Source organism: Herpailurus yagouaroundi, unplaced genomic scaffold, assembly GCF_014898765.1.
Source record: "Herpailurus yagouaroundi ecotype Mexico unplaced genomic scaffold, PumYag 160, whole genome shotgun sequence".
Taxonomy (NCBI): domain Eukaryota; kingdom Metazoa; phylum Chordata; class Mammalia; order Carnivora; family Felidae; genus Herpailurus; species Herpailurus yagouaroundi.
Window position 1 is genome coordinate 49,909,963 of NW_024412401.1, and position 16,725 is coordinate 49,926,687.

The 16,725-nt window shown below is 55.9% G+C and overlaps 2 protein-coding genes across 5 annotated transcripts; one reads left to right on the forward strand and one right to left on the reverse strand.

Annotated features, from left to right (window-relative positions):
- Positions 1–66: 66 nt before the first annotated feature.
- Positions 67–12,522, forward strand: TTC16 (tetratricopeptide repeat domain 16). 3 transcript variants are annotated; one of them, XM_040482393.1, is made up of 14 exons: positions 67–196; positions 924–1,095; positions 1,426–1,516; positions 1,667–1,810; positions 2,779–2,879; positions 2,971–3,100; positions 5,228–5,442; positions 6,083–6,327; positions 6,693–6,834; positions 8,794–8,959; positions 9,488–9,630; positions 9,794–9,974; positions 11,335–11,426; positions 11,889–12,522. In XM_040482393.1, exons 2-14 carry the CDS (start codon positions 971–973, stop codon positions 12,370–12,372), a joined length of 2,259 nt encoding a protein of 752 aa, XP_040338327.1. In that variant the 5' UTR covers positions 67–196; positions 924–970; the 3' UTR covers positions 12,373–12,522. The 3 variants fall into 3 exon arrangements, with proteins under 3 accessions (XP_040338327.1, XP_040338328.1, XP_040338329.1); XM_040482394.1 differs by lacking the exon at positions 1,667–1,810; XM_040482395.1 differs by lacking the exons at positions 67–196; positions 924–1,095; positions 1,667–1,810; positions 2,971–3,100 and having other exon boundaries at positions 1,247–1,516.
- TOR2A (torsin family 2 member A) lies at positions 12,458–16,187 on the reverse strand. 2 transcript variants are annotated; one of them, XM_040482398.1, is made up of 5 exons: positions 15,992–16,187; positions 15,171–15,436; positions 14,230–14,405; positions 13,413–13,540; positions 12,458–13,238 (listed from the first exon to the last, which is right to left on the reverse strand). In XM_040482398.1, exons 1-5 carry the CDS (start codon positions 16,140–16,142, stop codon positions 12,994–12,996), a joined length of 966 nt encoding a protein of 321 aa, XP_040338332.1. In that variant the 5' UTR covers positions 16,143–16,187; the 3' UTR covers positions 12,458–12,993. The 2 variants fall into 2 exon arrangements, with proteins under 2 accessions (XP_040338332.1, XP_040338333.1); XM_040482399.1 differs by lacking the exon at positions 13,413–13,540 and having other exon boundaries at positions 13,103–13,238.
- Positions 16,188–16,725: the final 538 nt, after the last annotated feature.

The window sequence follows — 16,725 nt, forward strand, 5'->3', positions numbered from 1 at the left end:
CAAGTCCTCTCCCTGACGTACCTCAGCCTCCCCCGCCCATAAGTTTGCTAACCTCTTCCCAGCTCTAACCCAGGGACTCCGGAGGCGTGGCCAGGGGGGCGGAGCCTGTGGGCGTCCTGGAGATGCTGCCTAGCAACGTCAGGGGTGGGCCTCGGGAGGTCCTCCCGGAAGGGAATTCAAAACAAACTCCAGAGAGGTGCCTGAGAGGGTCGGGAGGGAAGAGACCAAGGCTGAGTTCTCAAGAAGGGTTTTAAGCACAGGAGAGGAGAGGCGGGATCAGTTGTGCAATTCATTAAAGTCCCTGGCCGCTGCATAGAGAACTGAGGGCTTGGGACCTGTGTCCGGTGGGGAGTTCGGAGAGGTGGTCGGAGCTGGTGACCGGACAGAGATGGCATCGACCCAGACGAGAGGATGAGAGAAGAGAAGGGATCTAAGAGATCTTAAGGAAGTGAGGCAGACAGGACCGGAGGTGGACTCCCCGAGGTGGGAAAGCCTGGGGCAGGAAGTGCTCAATTTGGCCTGCTGGGCATGAGAGTCCCACAAGATAACCAGAGGGGCTGCAGGACCTCCTGGGCCTGCAGCTTGGGGCGGGGCCTCAGCTGGACACATTAGAGTGTTGGGTGTCAGGAGATGGATCTGGAACTGAGGGGAACCAGGAGGAGAGCAGAGGGCAGTGTGTGTACGAGAACCCTGGCCCTTGACTTTGACCATAGGAGAGGGAGAGAAGCAGGACTGGAGAGAAATTGGAAATCCCTAAGGGGAAGGGGGCTAGGAGTGCCATCAGGACCCAAATTGTTCTGGAGGCCTCCTACCAGCCTCATTTCCAGCCCTCGTCCATCCTGTAAAACACCTGAGGAGAGTGTGTCAGTGGAGCAGAGGTCATCTCTGAGGCCTTCCCCCAACTTGCTGTCCCTTGGTTCTAGGATGCTCTGGAACTTGACCCGGCTCCCTCACAGCACGTCTCAAAGCCATGGGTGAATCCAGTCCCAAAGGGACCCTACAGTGCATCTTTGGGACCAGCCAGGTGTTCCAGAACATTGATGATGTAAAGCCAAAGGCCACGGGATTAACAGTGCCCCTCAAAGTCAGGGAGTAGTGAGTGACTACCTTGTCCCAGGGTCCCAGGTTCCTACTCTGCACAGCCAGTGACATGCCCTACAGCTTTGGGTTGGTTACTCTCCCTCTCTGGGCTTCGGTGAACTCAACTGTATAACAGGGCTCTCCCACATCAGCAGATGAAGATGGTGGCCTGGATGAGCTCCAAGAAGGCCAGCCTCCTCTCCCTGGGTGTCTGTCTACCTGCCCAACCCTGTCTCTCCACCCAAGCCTCCCTCCTCCCAACCCACCTGCAGCTGCAGCTGTATGCCCTGGGCTGGCCAAAGTCAGAGCCAGCCCCTCTGCTTCCTGCCCCCCTCCCCTCCCCAGCTATCACCAAGGCCAGCAGTGCTTGGAGAGAGAGGACTGGGAGATGGCCGTGCTGTACTTTTCCCGCGCCCTCCACCTGAACTCCCAGCTGGTGAGCGGTGGACATGGGCGGTTGCTGACACACACTTTGCCCTCACCGTTGAACCTGCCAGGCCCCTTCTCTAGGTCCCTTCTGGTAACTGAGCCTCAGGCCTCAGCGGATGGTGGGGAGGGGACACAGCCTGGGTCCTCTCTCCCTCAGGTAGACTTCTATGCTTTACGCGCCGAGGCCTACATCCAGCTCTGTGACTTCTCCTCGGCCGCCCTGAACCTGCGAAGGGCCTACTCCTTCCAGCCGGAGAACACCAAATACCTGGAGCGGCTTACCTTCGTCCTTTACCTGCAGGTGCCTGGGGCTGCCGCAGGCCCACCCAGGGCGCCCGCCTCACACCCAAGCCTGTTGGCTCTCCCTTCAGCTGTGGGGGTTTTCGTTGCTCCAGGGACCAGCTCCGCCTCTAGGGACCTTCTTGTCCCATCTGTACCTGCTGCCCCTCTCGTGGCCTCTCCCACCTCCAGAGCTGGATAAAGTGTTTTGCAACATCGCCCAATGAGAGCTTTCTGCAGTGATTACAGTGGTCTGATTACAATGATTACCTGGGACTGATGAGCCTTTGAGATACAGTGTGACCGGGGAACTAATTTTTTGGTATTACTTAATTCATTAATTTAAATTTGTACAGCCACACGAAGCTGGTGGCTTCTGTACTGGGCCACACAAACCTAGCGTCTAGAGAGGCTCAAGCACTAAGAAGGTAAGAGCATTCCCCATTCACAGTTCAAGACAAAAGTATTAAGTCACAAAATACCAACAAAGTCCAAGACTTGCTGTTTCTCTCTGTTCCTGTTTCTGTATTGCTGTCCCTCTCTTTTGTAATGTTTGTTTATTTTTGAGAGAGAGAGAGGGAGAGCATGAACAAGGAAGGGGCAGAGAGAGAGGGGGAGACAGAGAATCCCAAGCAGGCTCTGCATGGTCAGGGCAGAGCCTGATGCAGGACTTGAACTCACAAACCATGAGATCATGACCAGAGCCAAAGTCGGACCCTTAACCAACTGACGCTGAGCCACCCAGGTGCCCCTGTATTGTGTTTTTGTCAACTGTATAATTCTCTTGCTGTGTCTCCCTAGCCCTGTATCTCTTTCCATCTCTGTCCCTGTCTCTCCATCTCTGTGTCTCTGTCCCCTGAATTTTCTCCTAGATCTGAAGGGCTGTGTCCCTGTCTCTTGTTTCTCTTCCCTCCTGCCTCAGTGGTGCCCCCTGCAACTGATAGGTGCTGCTGGGTTTCAAGCAGGAGTGACTCCCCCCTGTGTCCCCAGGGCCAGTGCCTGCTCGAGCAGTGTGCCTTCCTGGATGCCCTGAAAATCTTCTCGCAAGCCTCTGCACTCCAGCCCGAGAAAGCCAGCTTCCGTTACCGATGGTGAGTGCCCGGCATGTGTCCTTGTTCCCCTGGCAGCCCCTTCCTGCCCCTCTCGCCCGGCGGACAGAGTGCCTCTGCCCCCTACCCTCAGCATGGCCTGTCTCCTGGCCCTCAAACGGCACCAGGACTGCCTCTCGCTCGTCACCAAGGAGGTGCAGCTTGGCACAACCAATGCCGACGTCTACATCCTCCGGGCCAGGCTCTACAACTTCTTCCAGAAGGTAGAGCAGGGAGGGCAGGGCGAGGGTGGCCCTCCCCCTGCCTGGGTGCCCCCCGCATACCCTGTGATTACAGGAGGCCGCTAAGCTGTCCATGTGGTGGCGACACTGTCCTCTCCGGGCAGAGTCCCCAGCCGTCACTGACCACTCAGCATAGTTGTCCTGTTGTCACTCAGCTCTGGCTCTGTGCCAGGCCTGTGTCGGCCCTCAGAAACCCCAGGGTGAGAAACCTGTGCCATCCCTGCCCTTATGGAACTCACAGCCCAGGGGAGACGTCCTTAAGCAGATAATTACACAAAGAATGATTTCATGAGTGTGGGGGCACCCAAGTTTCCATTAGATAAGGCAGCTCTTCCTCCTCCCTTCCTTTGTCTCCTTATTTTTTTTTTTAAATGCTTATTTATTTATTTATTTTGAGAGGGAGAGAGAGCATGAGCAGGGGAAGGGCAGAATCCCAAGCAGGCTCCGCCTAGGTGCAGAGCCTGACGTAGGGCTCGAACTCACATAATGTGAGATCGTGACCTGAGCTAAAACCAAGAGTCGGATGCTTAACCAACTGAGCCACCCAGGCACCCCCTTTCTCTCCTTATTTGCCTCAGTGAACATTTTAGGAGCCCTGCACTGGGCATGGGGCCAGACAGTATAGGGAACGGCTTGGGGGCAAGGGAGACTTGGGGTCACAAGAGAGGAGAGGACTGCAGGTATGAGAGGGCATCAGGCAAGGTCTTGTGAACTGAAGAGGACCCTGACTTCTTCCTGGGGAAGCAAGAGCCTCAAAGGGGAGCTCCCTGGGGCAGTGGGCTTTCAAAAGATCCTTTTGGCTCCCAGGTGGAGTTTGGGCTGGAGGGGCAGGTCGGGAGGCCGGGAGCCTGGGTGCCGTCCAGTTGGAGAGGAAGGTAGAAGGGAGGGTGGCCATGGGGGTGGCAGGAAAGGGGCAAGTCCCGCAGTCCTTTGGAAGTCAGGAACAGAGACGGACGTGAGAGGGCTTGAGGGAAAGGGAAGGATCCAGAACAATGCCTGGTGTTCCTGCTTGGCCTGGTGCATGGGAGTGGGGGAACTCGGGGGGGACGAAGGAAGGGCTGGGTGGGTTCACCTCAGTCACCAGGTGGTGCATCCTGGGGGTAGCCGGAAACCTGAGCCTCTCCGTGCCGGGGTCTGGGCTTCTGGGCCCCACAGTGACTCAGTGAGAGAGTCTCCTCCCGAGGCAGGAGACTCATAATTATTGTAATTATCAGTAATTGCTGACTGTGGGAGTTCAGCCCCTCCTGCCACCTCCACCTCTGTCACATGTACACACCTTCAAAGCACTTGACCCATGCTCGTCTTTAAGACTCGAGGTAACCCCCTTTAGATACAACCCATTGTCCTCTTTTCACAGATGAGGAGCTGGGTCCAGAGGGCCTGTCCAAGGTCACACAGCCAGCTCTCGTTGGTGCTGCCTTTGAACCCAAGCCCACCTGCTCCAAAGCCCTGTCCCTTGCCTCTGCCATCTTCCTCCTCCTGACTTCCGCTCGCACCTGGTGTCCACACTGTTTGCTGTGCTCACCCTCCAACCAATTACCCTACAGGCCACGTAATGCTTGCTAAAACTGTTTGTTGACTCACTGACAGATTTGCTTACCCAGTGGAAGGTATTTGCCTGGGGATGTTTTCTGTTTGTGCCCAGGTCTGTATCTGTTCCTTGCCAGAGTAGTCTTGGGCTTAAAGGTCAGGGGAGTTGGGGAAGGCATGTGCGTGGGAGGATAGGGGGGAAATGACTGTCACGGTCAGGAGGACACACCCTCCACCCACCTCGAGTGAGCTTTGAAGAAGTTCTCCAAGGAGGAGGCATCTGCAGCCCCATTCTATGGCAGAAACCACTCAGGCTGACCTGGCTCACCTGAGGTCACATCTGGAGAGGGACCAGCAGGGATGGGGCCTGGGATGGGATTTTCCCATAATGCTCCCTGCTTCCTTCATGAGGCAAAAAACAAAAGGCGTAATAGCAATGCAGGGGCACTGAGGATGGGGGACACGGTGCCTGCCTGCCCAGAGAAAGGCCCCTATAGGCCTGGAGGTGTGCTTTCACCACGGGACAGGTCGGAGCTCAGCTGAGCCTGCGGCCCTGATGTCATCCTTGGCCCCCTGCAGCCCAGCCTCTGCTATCGAGACCTGCACAGAGCCTTGCTGTTGGACCCCAAGCACCCACAGGCCAAGGTGCTGCTCAAGATGATGGTGGACCAAGCCCAGCAGGCTCGCCAAGATGCCGGGATCCTAGCCGTGCAGGGCAAGCTTCATTACGCTCTGCAGCGCATCAACTGTGCCATCGAGAACAACCCTCTGGATCCAGGCCTCTTTCTTTTCCGGTACTGTGTGGGGAGGTGCCCATCTTGGATCGTGCTGTGTGGACTCAGGAGAGGCCTTGATCCTCCCCAGGCCTCAGTTTCCCCATGTAGCCTCTAATAATCTTTCCCTACAACCCATTAGGGTCAAAGCTGGGGAGAAGGTTGTAGCTGCTCTCGCCCTTAGAGGAGGGGCAGGCAGCCGCCTCAGTTAACCTGGGAATTTTGGCCCCCCAGGCCTGCTGAGCATCCATGCTGGCAGGCTCAGCCCAGCTCAGTGGACAGGCTTGGGTTTGAATCTTCCCCCCGCCCAGGACTCAGTACACGATTTGGGGCCGTTTAACTTCCTTGAACCTAGGTTTGTGCATATAAACAGTGGGGTAAAACATCCGCCCCACGCACAAAAAGGTCTTTTGCATAGAGGTTGGCGTGCACCTGCTTCCCAAAAACAAAGGTGGAAGCTATTTTTGAGTAAAACGAAACTACCAGTGACCAGCAGGTTATCCAAGTGGTAACCCAGAGCCCGCCCCACATCTAAGCTAGTGGCCGAGGAGGGGGGCCCTCACGCCACCTCCCCCGATCAAGATGGTCCAGAGTGGCCAACAGTCTGGCTGGCCACCCCGGTTGGTGGGGGTGCCTTGGCCCTCATGCCCCTCCCCCGCAGGGGCATCATGTACCGCCGCCTCTGGGAATTTGACGCAGCTGTGGAGGACATCCTGAAGGCGCTGGACATGATGAGCGAGCGCCAGGAGGACATCGCGCAGCAGGCGCAGCGGCAGCTGCTGCTGGCCTACAACGACTTCGCGGTGCACTGCTACATGCAGGGTGCCTACCAGGAGGGGGTGCTGCTGCTCAACAAAGCCCTCAGGGACGAGCAGCAGGAGAAAGGCCTGTACATCAACCGTGGGGGTGAGCGCGGGCTGCCCCTGCCCCTCCAAGTCCAGGCTGGGCACTTGAGGCCCCCGAAGGAGGGAGGACGGGAGGAGGGAGAGAGAGCCTCAGGGCCCTGGGGACACACTTTGGGAAGTGCTGCCTTAGACAAGGGCTACAGTCTGTTCAAACTGCTGAGAATCAGGCTACTGGTGAAAGGTGCCCCGAGGCAAGGCAAACCTCGGCAGGCACCCTCCACCACCGGCAGGTGCCCTCCACCGCCCACGGGAGTTCGTAGCCACCAGTCTCAGGATCCCCTGGGGGTGGGGAAGCGGGGCTGGGGCTCCTGGGCACTGGGCTTGAGGACCCACTCAGCCCCCTGTCCCCGGGTCCCTGGGCCCCAGATTGTTTCTTTCAGCTGGGCAACCTGACCTTTGCGGAGGCAGACTACCAGCAGGCGCTGGCACTGAGCCCACAGGACGAGGGTGCCAACATCCGCATGGGCCTGCTGCAGGAGAAGATGGGCTTCTGCGAGCAGAGGAGCAGGTGCGTGACTTGTGGGCGGGACCCCGTGGGGCTGGGGGGCGGGGCATGGCTCGAGGCCGCCTGCTGGGACCCTGGGTCGAGATCCTCTGCTCTCCCAGGCAAGTTTTTGTGAAAAATTAGTCACTTTTTTCAGAATATTGTTGTGGTAATTGCACTTTTTATAAAATATCTCCAGTGTTCCGTGTGGGGCTTAAACTCAGGAACTGTGAGATCACCATCTGATCACGCCCCTCCTATGTATATATTAACAATTAGTACCATTTTACAAAATGAAATAACGTTAAACTGTCTTTTGACTTCCGATCTTATTATACATGCGACTATATCATTCTTCTTTATTATTTTCATGGTATTCCATTTTATGGAAGTACCACAATTCATTTCTTTAGACAACTTTCTACTGATGAATATTTGGGCTGTTTTCTGGGATTTTTTTGTTTGTTTGTTTGTTTTATACATAACGTAATGAGCACCCAAGATACACATTTTCATGCATTATACTAGGAATGCCACAGTTAGATTGCTGGAAGCCAAATTGTTGTGTTAAAGGGTGTGAACATTTAACATTTTAAAACAATATCTTGGGACACCTGGGTGGGTCAAGTCAGTTGAGTGTCCAACTCTCGATTTCAGCTCAGGTCTTGATCTCAACGGTTTGTGAGATTGAGCCCCACCTCCTTGGCTTCATGCTGATAGTGCAGAGGCTACTTGGGATTCTTTCTCCCTCTCTGTGCCCCTCCCCACTAGCACTGCCTCTCCCTTTCAAAAGAAATAAACTTAAAAAAAACAAAGAAAGAAAACCATAATATCCAATTGTTCTCCACAAATAGTAAGCCGCTGTAAACATCCCCCAGGAAAGGAGTCTTGTTTTCCCAATCTCCCTAGTGCCAGGTGTTAAGACTGTTTTCTTTTCTTTTCTTTTCTTTTTTTTTTAAGACTATTTTCAACTCTGCTAATGCAGTAGGCAAAGAAACACTCTTGAGTTCATTTATGTTGCAAGTTTAAATGGCTAGTGCACTGCCATTTTGTGCGTGTTCATCATTATGGCTGGTCCCAACCAGATTTTTTTTTTTTAAATGATAAATTGCTCTTTAAAACTTTTTGTTGTTGTTACAGAGTTCTTTGTAGGCTGGGAAAATTATCGTCTGCCTCTGTGGGAAAATATATTTCTCCCATTTATTAGCTTTCCTTTGTGGTGGTTTTGCTACTCGGTAACTTGGGATTAAATCGTAGTCAAATTTTCTCCTTTTTAGCTCTTGGGTTTGTGACATTCTCAGAAGGGTCTTCCTTACTCGTAGATATTAAAAACATTCCCTTAAAGGGGTGCTGGGGTGGCTCAGTCAGTTAAGTGTCTGATTTGATTTTGGCTCGGGTCTTTTTTTTTTTTTTTTTGTTAATGTTATTTATCTCTGAGAGAGAGACAGAGACAGAGACAAAGCATGAGCAGAGGAGGGGCAAAGAGAGAGGGAGACACAGAATCTGAAGCAGGCTCCAGGCTCTGAGCTGTCAGCACAGAACCCAACGTGGGGCTCGAACTCGTGAACCGCGAGATCATGACCTGAGCTGAAGTCGCATGCCCAACCAGCTGAGCCACCCAGGCGCCCCTGGGCTCAGATCTTGATCTTACGGTTCTCGGGATGGAGCCCCACGTTGGGATCTGTGCTGACAAGCTGATAGCAAGGAGTCTGCTTGGGATTCTCTCTCTCTCTGCCCCTCCCCTCCCCCCACTTTCTCCCCCTCCCTCTCTCTCAAAATAAATAAGCTTTATTTAAAAAAAACACGTTCACTTATATTGGGGTCTTATACTAGCATTTAAGTGTTGGGGCCATTAAGAGTGTTACTGTTAGAAGAGCAGAGACCAGCCTGATTTTCCCCAGACTCCCCAATGGGGCCCAGCAATTGCTATTTCCCTCCAGAGGGCCCAGCTCACAGCAGCCTGTGACCCACTGTGTCCTGCAGGCAGTTCCATAAGGCAGAGAGCCACTTCTCAGTGGCCATCCAGCACAACCCCCGGAAGGCCCAATACTACCTGCACCGTGCCAGGAGCCGGCAGCTCCTGCAGAACATTCTGGGGGCCCGCCTGGATGTTGCCACCGTCCTGCTCCTTAACCCCAAACAACCTAAGGTGGGTTCCTGCTGGGCCAGGAGGGCGGGCTCCAGAATCAATACCCACTGTTGCTTAAAGATACCCCCTGTTCCCAGCAGTCTGGTTTCCTAGAAAATCTAACAGCGGCCAATGCCAAGCACTTACAGTGTGCCAGGTCCTGTTCTAGCCACTTCAACTTGCATTGCCGTTTCCCCTCTTCAGCACCCCATGAGACAGGTAACATTATTATCACCCCCAATTTGCAGGTGAAGAGGGTAAGGTTCAGAGAGGTCAGTTCCCTTGCCCCAGGGCACACACTTAGAGGCCAACCCCCCACAGGCTGGCTCCAGCACCTGTAGTTGGCTGGCCAGGTCAGGGTCAGTGTGCTCTCTTCCGGTAGGCCTCCTCACAGGCTCCTCCCAGTTCTGGAGCAAGAAGGTCTGGCCCTCTAAAAACCGCAGTTTGCAAATGCTTCCCACGTCAGCTCTGAGAAGGCCTCTGCAAGGGCAGGGCAGCGCCACACCCTTCGCCCCCCGCCCTGACCCACACCCGGATCTTTCCTGGCAGCTGCTCCCACTGATGGCCAACCTCTTCCCGGGCATGTCGGTGGAGGAGGTGCTCGGCAGCCAGGCAGCCCACCTGGCCAGGTTGCAGCTGGATCGGGTGTCGGAGAGCAGCCCGCAGGCTGGCATCCCTCAAGGCATCGTGGGGCAAGTTCCCCAAATGGGGACCTCGGGCCAGGAGCGGGAAATGGCCGGGGGTCAAGACTCCTCCTACCCCGCTGCCTCCTCAGGCCATTCTCCAGCCTCCGGGGCTGGTGGGCTGAGTCTGGCGGGGGGCCTTACCCAGCGCTCTGGGGCCATGGCTTGGCAGGCAGCTCAGGGAGCGGGAGCGAGAGCGCCACAAGGCACGGGCCCTGCAGCTCAGGTGGAAGCAGGAACAGCCTTTGGCCGAGACCTCTGAAGAGCTCAAGGCCACCACCCCCCAGACCCTGGAGGGAAAGCCAGCAGGTCCAAAGGAGGAAGCTGAGGCCCCCAAGAAGGAGGAAAAACAGGTGAGTGTGCCACATGCTGGGGCCTAGGGCCCTGGAGGTCTGGGGGAGCGTACCCCAAGCCAGGGCTGAGGGATGCAGATTGGCTGGAGGCTGGCATCCGGGTCTGGCTCTGCCGCCACTCAGCTGTGTGACTCGGGCTGGGGACATTCTGCTCTGAGATGGGGATGGTACCAGTAAGGGGTACACCCCTGAGGAAGGGCACACGAGGATGTGGGCCCCTCACAAGGAGGCCTTCCCACACTTGGCCACACTCACCTTCATAACTTCTGTGTGTGCTGGCTGTGCCAGGATTTTCTTAATTCTGCAATCCAGTTCAAAAAACTTTTTTATTGAATGTAATGTAAATATAGAAAAGTACACAAATCCTAAGGGGGCGAGCTGATGAATTTTCACAAACTGAATACACCCACGACACCATTATCTTTTGAAAGACCACATTCCCAGGCCCCCTGCCAGGTCCCTCCCTAGCCCAGTGCACCCCCAAGGCTGTCCTGACTGCTGACATCACAAATGAATGTGTCTGTTCACGCCCGTGGACAGATACAGTGTGCCCGCTTGCCTGACTCCTTTCACTAAGCTTGTTGGTGAGATGCATCTAAGCTGACCGCTCATTCTCATCGCTGTAGAGAATTCCATCCTGTGGAAGCCCCACGATTTGTCCGCCCCACTGCTGATGCAAGTACACTTGTGTTCAGAGGAAACGTTACGAATGAGTAAATGGACCACGAGCATCCCTTGCCATAAACGGCAACAGCCAGCGCTAGTTTTTTAGCTCACGCTGCAACACACAAATGCAGAACTTTGATTTGTGTGCCCTCTGAAGTCATCGTGAGCTCCCTCCCTCGGGGCGAGGTAGAGCTAGTGCCTGCCCGTCCTCACTTCCATTCCCCTCAGCCTGCAGGCGTGAGTGGGTCGGAGGGGTCCAGCAGCCACACGCCTGGCTGTGGCGTCCTGCAGGCCCGGATTCAAGCCCCGCCTCTCTGCTTTCTTAGCTGCGTGTCCCGGGCAGGCTGCTGCGGCACCCGTAGCCTGGGTTTCTGGACCATGAGAGGGTAGTTCCCTCCCAGATATGTGGGAGGATGAAATGGGAGAGGCATGTAAAGTGTAAAAACATTCCTCCATTCTTCACTAGCTATTCCCCAGGGCACAGCACTTTACCGTTTACAGAAGCCTTCCCACACTTGAACTCATTTGCCTTTTGAAACTGAGGCCCAAGCAGCTGACCAAACACTCCCTTTCTGAGTGCCATGCCAGTCTGGTCTGCCCACTCCCCTTCCTGGCCAGTCTTAGCCTGTCCGTGTCCCACCCAGCCCCAACTGGGGACCCTTGAGGAACTCTAAGCTGCTGGTCTTCCTTCCAGAGCTGTGCCACTGGCCCACGGCCTCCCACAGCCGGTGACTGCCTTGCCTGTCTCTGCCCTAGGAGGAGAAGCCGAAGGCCGCAGCCAGCAAGGTGAGGTCCCTGTCCAACAGCTACCTCAGCCAGACCTCTTCAGGCTGCATCTTCGGCTGTAAGTCCCCAGCGCTCCTGCCCGCCCTGAGTACACCAAAGCGGCAGAGTGGGCCAAGGTCAGGGGTCGGAGACTCTCTGGCCCGTAGATGCTTCTGGGCTCTGCTTCTTACAGCTGTGTGACTCTAAAGCAGGAGTGAGGATCCTCGCTCTGCAAGGGGTGTGGTGAACCCTCAGTGAGGGCTGCATGAGGGGGGTCCTCACCGTCTCCCGCTTATCCTACAGCCGTGGCCCACCTGCAGGGTTTGGGTTGCCGAGGAGGGCTGGGCTGGTGTCGTCTGGCAGACCTTCCCCTTGGCCACGCGAGGCCTCTGGGGCATAGGCAAGGGTGAGACGGACACCTCCTTTTCCTGGAGCTGTCTGCAAAGGGCAGCCTGACAGGTACCCTTGGCACATCCTTCCCAGTCAGGACCCTGTCCACCTCAGAGACAGCGATGTCCACTACCTGCCAGGAATACAAGAGCACCTCGGGCACTGCTGTGACATCCTCAATCTCCTCACTGCTGAAGACTCAATCCTCAGACCTGTTGGAGAACGGGAAAGACCTAAAATTGAGCCACAGGCCCAGAGAAAACGAGGCCGCCCGGGGCCAGAGCCGGAGGCCCAGCCAGACCGCGGCCGCCCAAGGCCAGAGCCGGAGGCCCAGCGAGATGAAGGCCGCCCAGGGCCAGGGCCAGAGGCCCAGCGAGACGGAGGCTGCCCAGAGTTTGAGCCAGAGCACGAGCCCGGGTTCCAGCAAGACCGAAGTAACCAGGGCCTGAGCCTAAGTCTCAGAAAACCCCAGCCAGAAAAATCAAGGCTGGCCAGGACTCCAGCCCTAGCAGTTACATTGTTCTCTGGAGGGACCCTTCAGCCCCTCACTTCTTGCTGGGTGTGGAAGAGATTCTAACCCCCTCCCCCCATACACACCCGCTCACTGGCACTCAGCAAACTAGCCTCCTTCCAGAGCAATTAGATACCTCAGCCAACATTCCTCTGGTCCCATGGCTAAGTTTATTGTATTTGTTCTCTTATAAAATTAAAAACTTTAAAAACTAGGCCCAAGTGGCAGCTTGTGTCCGTCTGTTCACGGAGACTGAGAAGTCTCAGCTTGGCTTTACGATACTGGGACATAGGGTATGGAATGGAGGATTGAGAATATGGTGCCAGACCAAGGGGCCAAGAGTAAGACTGAAGAGGGAGGGAGCAGCCATGAGCCACAGTCCCTGAGTTACAATTCACATTTTAAGAAGGCTCAAGCTGGAGGGCAAGGTCAAGGCTCACTGAAGTTCTGCGGTCACCAGTGGTTTCCCTAAGGAAGGAAGCAAAGGCCAAGATGCCCTGAGAGCAGTTAAGAGGCCAGGGCCTGCCCTGGCCCCCTGGCCCATGGCCTGGCCAACATGCCTCCTCATCTTCACTTTGGACTCTGGGTCTCACTCTCCAGGAGGCTCAGGAAAAGAGTCCCTACTGAAGAGGCCCCAGGGGTCTCCTGCACAGCCTGGCCAGGAGGGCAAGGGTGCCATCTAGAGAGTCAGAGGAAGAAGGCAATCCTGGAAGCCACAGTTTTGCAGCCATTGGAGGAAAAGAGCTGCTCGTCCTCAGGGAAGAAGGTGGTGCTGTCCAGCACAGCCTGGACGACCTCATCCCTTGGCTCCAGGCCCAGCTGGGTCAGCTCGTTGAGCACGCAGTGCCGCACATGGTGCCGCTGCAGTGGGAGGAAAGGCACCAGCACGTCTAGGAGATGCTCTTCCAGGATGCCTGAGCGCCAGAAGCCATCTGCAGGAAGGGACAATGGGGGAAGGGTCTATGTTGGGCTCAGGGACAGCCCCGGAGCGCCAAAGTGTGGGCTGAGAAGTACCAGGTCGGTGGGCAAAGCATCAGACCCAGCCCTGGGTGAAGCCCCAACCTGCTGAAGTTACCCCAGGGGGGGGCCTCCTGAGCGGAACTCACGGTGCGGGTTGTCCAACACAGCCTGGGAGATGACCAGCTCCAGTTCCTGTAGGCGGATCTCCTCACGGTCCCGGCGGCTGCGCCACGCCTCCAGTGCCACCTGGTTGATCTGCTCACCACCAGTGTTGCTGAAACCATGGGGGACGCAGGCTCAGGAGGGGCAGGATGGCCCCTGCTTCCCACGTGCCACCTAACACAACCTGAGCCTGGGGACCCAGCTCAGTACCAGCAGGAGCCAAAAAACGCACTGAAAACATAGCACAGGCACCACTTCCCCTCTCCAGCGCCTGTGTCTACAACCATGACCCCTGGAAATTCACCTATATGTGCCACGCACTTTAGAGTTTACAAAACACTTTTGGGTCCCTTAACTGACTTTCCCTCCCCCGGCCTCTAGGAGGACAGTGAGGCATTGATATTGGCCCTGCTGTGCAGAAAAGGAGATGGGAGTTCAGAGAGGTGAAGTGATTTGCCCAAGGAAACATAGCTAGGACTCTTAGAGGTGGGACTAGAATTCCAGTCCTGTTTTTCCCAAGTCTGTGTCCTCCTGGCCACAAAAGAGGGAAGCCCCTTAACCTAGCAGGCTTCCACAAACAAACAGTGAAGATCCCAAAGACTGAGCCTGGAATGGGCTTTGAAAATGTCAAAATGTGAATAACAGTGTCACAGTGAGAGTGTAAGGGGCTTTGGAAAAGCCCAACTGGGCCTGGGGGTAGGGGGAGGAAAGGTATTCTGCTCTGGGACCGCAGGCCCAGACTGGATAGCTGAGACCTTGGACAGGTGTCCCCGTACCATCCTGCTGCAGAGCTGGACCCACCTGATGAAGATGAAGATGGCTTTGCGATAGTTGGTCCCGAACACAACCCAAGAGGAGCCCAGGAAAGGTCGCAGGACCTCCATCAGGCCTGGGGCCAGCTTGTCCATCTCGTCAAAGAGGAAGAGGGAGCGGCTGCAGGCAGTGAGGTTCCCCTGGACCCAGCTCTTAAGATCCTTCTGCAGGGGAGAGGCAGGAATCTGAGGGAGATGCTTCTCTAACCCCAGACTTCTTCCCAAGGCCAAAACTAATCCCCTTCCCAGGAGGGTACGGTCTCCCAGAAAAAACTAATCCTTTCATGGGGCTGCGGGCAAAACTGTGGCCCTGAGAAGCGAGAGACTTATTCAAGCTCACAGAGCAAGTCAGCAGGCTCACAGAGACTCAAACCCAGGCCTTACGTCAGCCTGATCAGGACTCATTCTCCGATCCTTCCTACTTTCCATAAAAGGGGAAGGTTCCTTTATGCCCCCTGAACCTTCCCAGTAATATTGACAGCTGAAACAGATCAGCCTGCAAAGTACCTTGCAATCAACAACAATAGTAGTAGTAAGAGCGACTATTTACTGAATGCTTCCTCTGAGCCTCAAATTGGGACTATGCTTTGCAGAAAGAAGATAACGCAGACTGTCTGGCAAAGGTAAGTGCTCAATAAATAATACCTGCAACTATATGATCCCGTGTCCCTGGCAACAACCTTGGCAGGAAGGTACCATTACTGCCCCTACCTCCCCTCCCCCGCCATGATTTAAAGCAAGAACTCCCTGCCAGGTAGAATGGCACCATCTCAAGTTCTGGTCATGATGGGTCCTGAGGGCTGGGGCTCCAACTGGCTGTGTGGCTTGGAGCAAGTGACTCTCCCTCTCTGGACTGAGGATTCATTCACTCCCTAGGGTCTGGCACCCCAACATGCAGGTGAATGGTGGCCCAGGATGCCACCAGCCTACCTTGTAGCGCTCCACGTGGCCGGGGTGGGGGAAGTGGATGACGGGGGAAAAGTGGTGTACATGAGGGCTGCGGAGACCACCCCGGAAAAGGTAGCGCGCCAGCAGGGAGCTGACATAGGACTTGCCAGTGCCTGTCCAGCCATGCAGGGAGAGGACCAGTGGCTTGGTGGGGGCTGGGTCCTGCACGAAGGCCTTCAGTGCCTTCACCACCAGCGCCTTGGCCAAGTGCTGGCCGGCAAGGTGCTGGGCCAGGTCACACTCCAGACCTAGGGCCACAAGAAGGGCAGAATCAGAGCTGAGGACACACACAAGCTTGTCACGGAAGGGGGTGGGGAGGAGTCCTATCTGGAAACCCGGTCGAAGGTTCCCTCTGTTCCGGGACATTTTTACGTTCCCCTTCTGTAGAAAGGGAGTGGGGCCCTTGGGGTCTCCGGCTACAGCAGCCATCCTGAGACCTGACTCAGCTCAGCTCCAAGTGGGTGTGAGCTGTCAGCAGGGTTGGCCCAAGGCTCCTGACCACGCCCGAGGCAGGCTTCTCCCCTGTGGAAGCCCAATCTTCCCCCCAAGGCCCTGCTGTCAAATGCCTCTCTCCATCCTGGCAGGGCTCTCCCTAGACCCCAAAAAGGCTTCCTCAAACCTACGCCCCAAGTCCGGAGCTCCAGGCTCTCAGTCCCGCAATGCCGGGCCCACTTCCGGCCCCAGCCATCCGGAAGTCCGAGTGTCCCGGCCCTCGGTTCTACCCTCCAGGTCTGGCCCTGGCGCAACCCTTGGGTGCAAAGGCTCCCCGGTCCGCCGGCCCCCCCGCTCCTGCGGCTCCTCACCTTGGAAGTCAGGCTGGAAGTCACATTCGCAGAAGGCGCCGAAGTGGCAATGCAGCGAAGTCAGGTCCCAGGCGGCGGCCGCGGCCGAGACCAACCCCAGCAACCCGAGGAGCGAGCCCCAGGGCCGGCAGCCGCGTGTCGCAGCCGCCATACGGATGAGGCCGGAGCCGGGTCTGGGCCAACCGCCCCTCCCTAGAACCACAATTCCCGGCGTGCATCACTCCGTGGCAGCCACTGTCCGTAGACTACAACTCCCGGCTCCCCTCTGAGAGGCCCGCGCCGCCGTCCGGCAGCAGAACCTCAAGGTAGCCTCTAGAGGGAGCCCGCGAACCGCCCAATCCAGGACAGCGGGCCACGTTTCCATGGCCACGGTAACTAGGAGACCGTAATCGTGCCGAAAGAATAATAAAGGTTTATGCCACAAAGGGTGACGTAACAATTGTAGCAAAACTTGTGCGGCACCTTAAAACTTGCAAAGAACCCTTTCCGTGCTCTTTTTTTCTTTTACACGATAAAAGAGCGCTCAGTAATATAGCTTTTGGTGAGCACCTACTACGTGCCATTAGTGTTAGGTGCCTTATAGATCATAACAGTGCCTGTCAGGAAGAGAAATAGTGATATTTTGGGGCGCCTGGGTGGCTTAGTAGGTTGAGCGTCGGAATCTTGATTTTGGCTCAGGTCATGATCTCACTAACAGTGCGGACCCTACTTAGGATTCTCTCTCCTCTCTCTGT

Excerpts from the sequence above, each read along its gene's own strand:
- TOR2A (XM_040482398.1), bottom strand. The coding sequence starts at position 16,142 with ATGGCGGCTGCGACACGCGGCTGCCGGCCCTGGGGCTCGCTCCTCGGG. Across the intron at positions 15,437-15,991 it reads CTTCCAGCCTGACTTCCAAG|GTCTGGAGTGTGACCTGGCC; the intron begins GTGAGGAGCCGC and ends TTGTGGCCCTAG. Across the intron at positions 13,541-14,229 it reads GCCATCTTCATCTTCATCAG|CAACACTGGTGGTGAGCAGA; the intron begins GTGGGTCCAGCT and ends CCATGGTTTCAG.
- TTC16 (XM_040482393.1), top strand. The coding sequence starts at position 971 with ATGGGTGAATCCAGTCCCAAAGGGACCCTACAGTGCATCTTTGGGACC. Across the intron at positions 1,517-1,666 it reads TCCACCTGAACTCCCAGCTG|GTAGACTTCTATGCTTTACG; the intron begins GTGAGCGGTGGA and ends TCTCTCCCTCAG. Across the intron at positions 8,960-9,487 it reads TTAACCCCAAACAACCTAAG|CTGCTCCCACTGATGGCCAA; the intron begins GTGGGTTCCTGC and ends CTTTCCTGGCAG.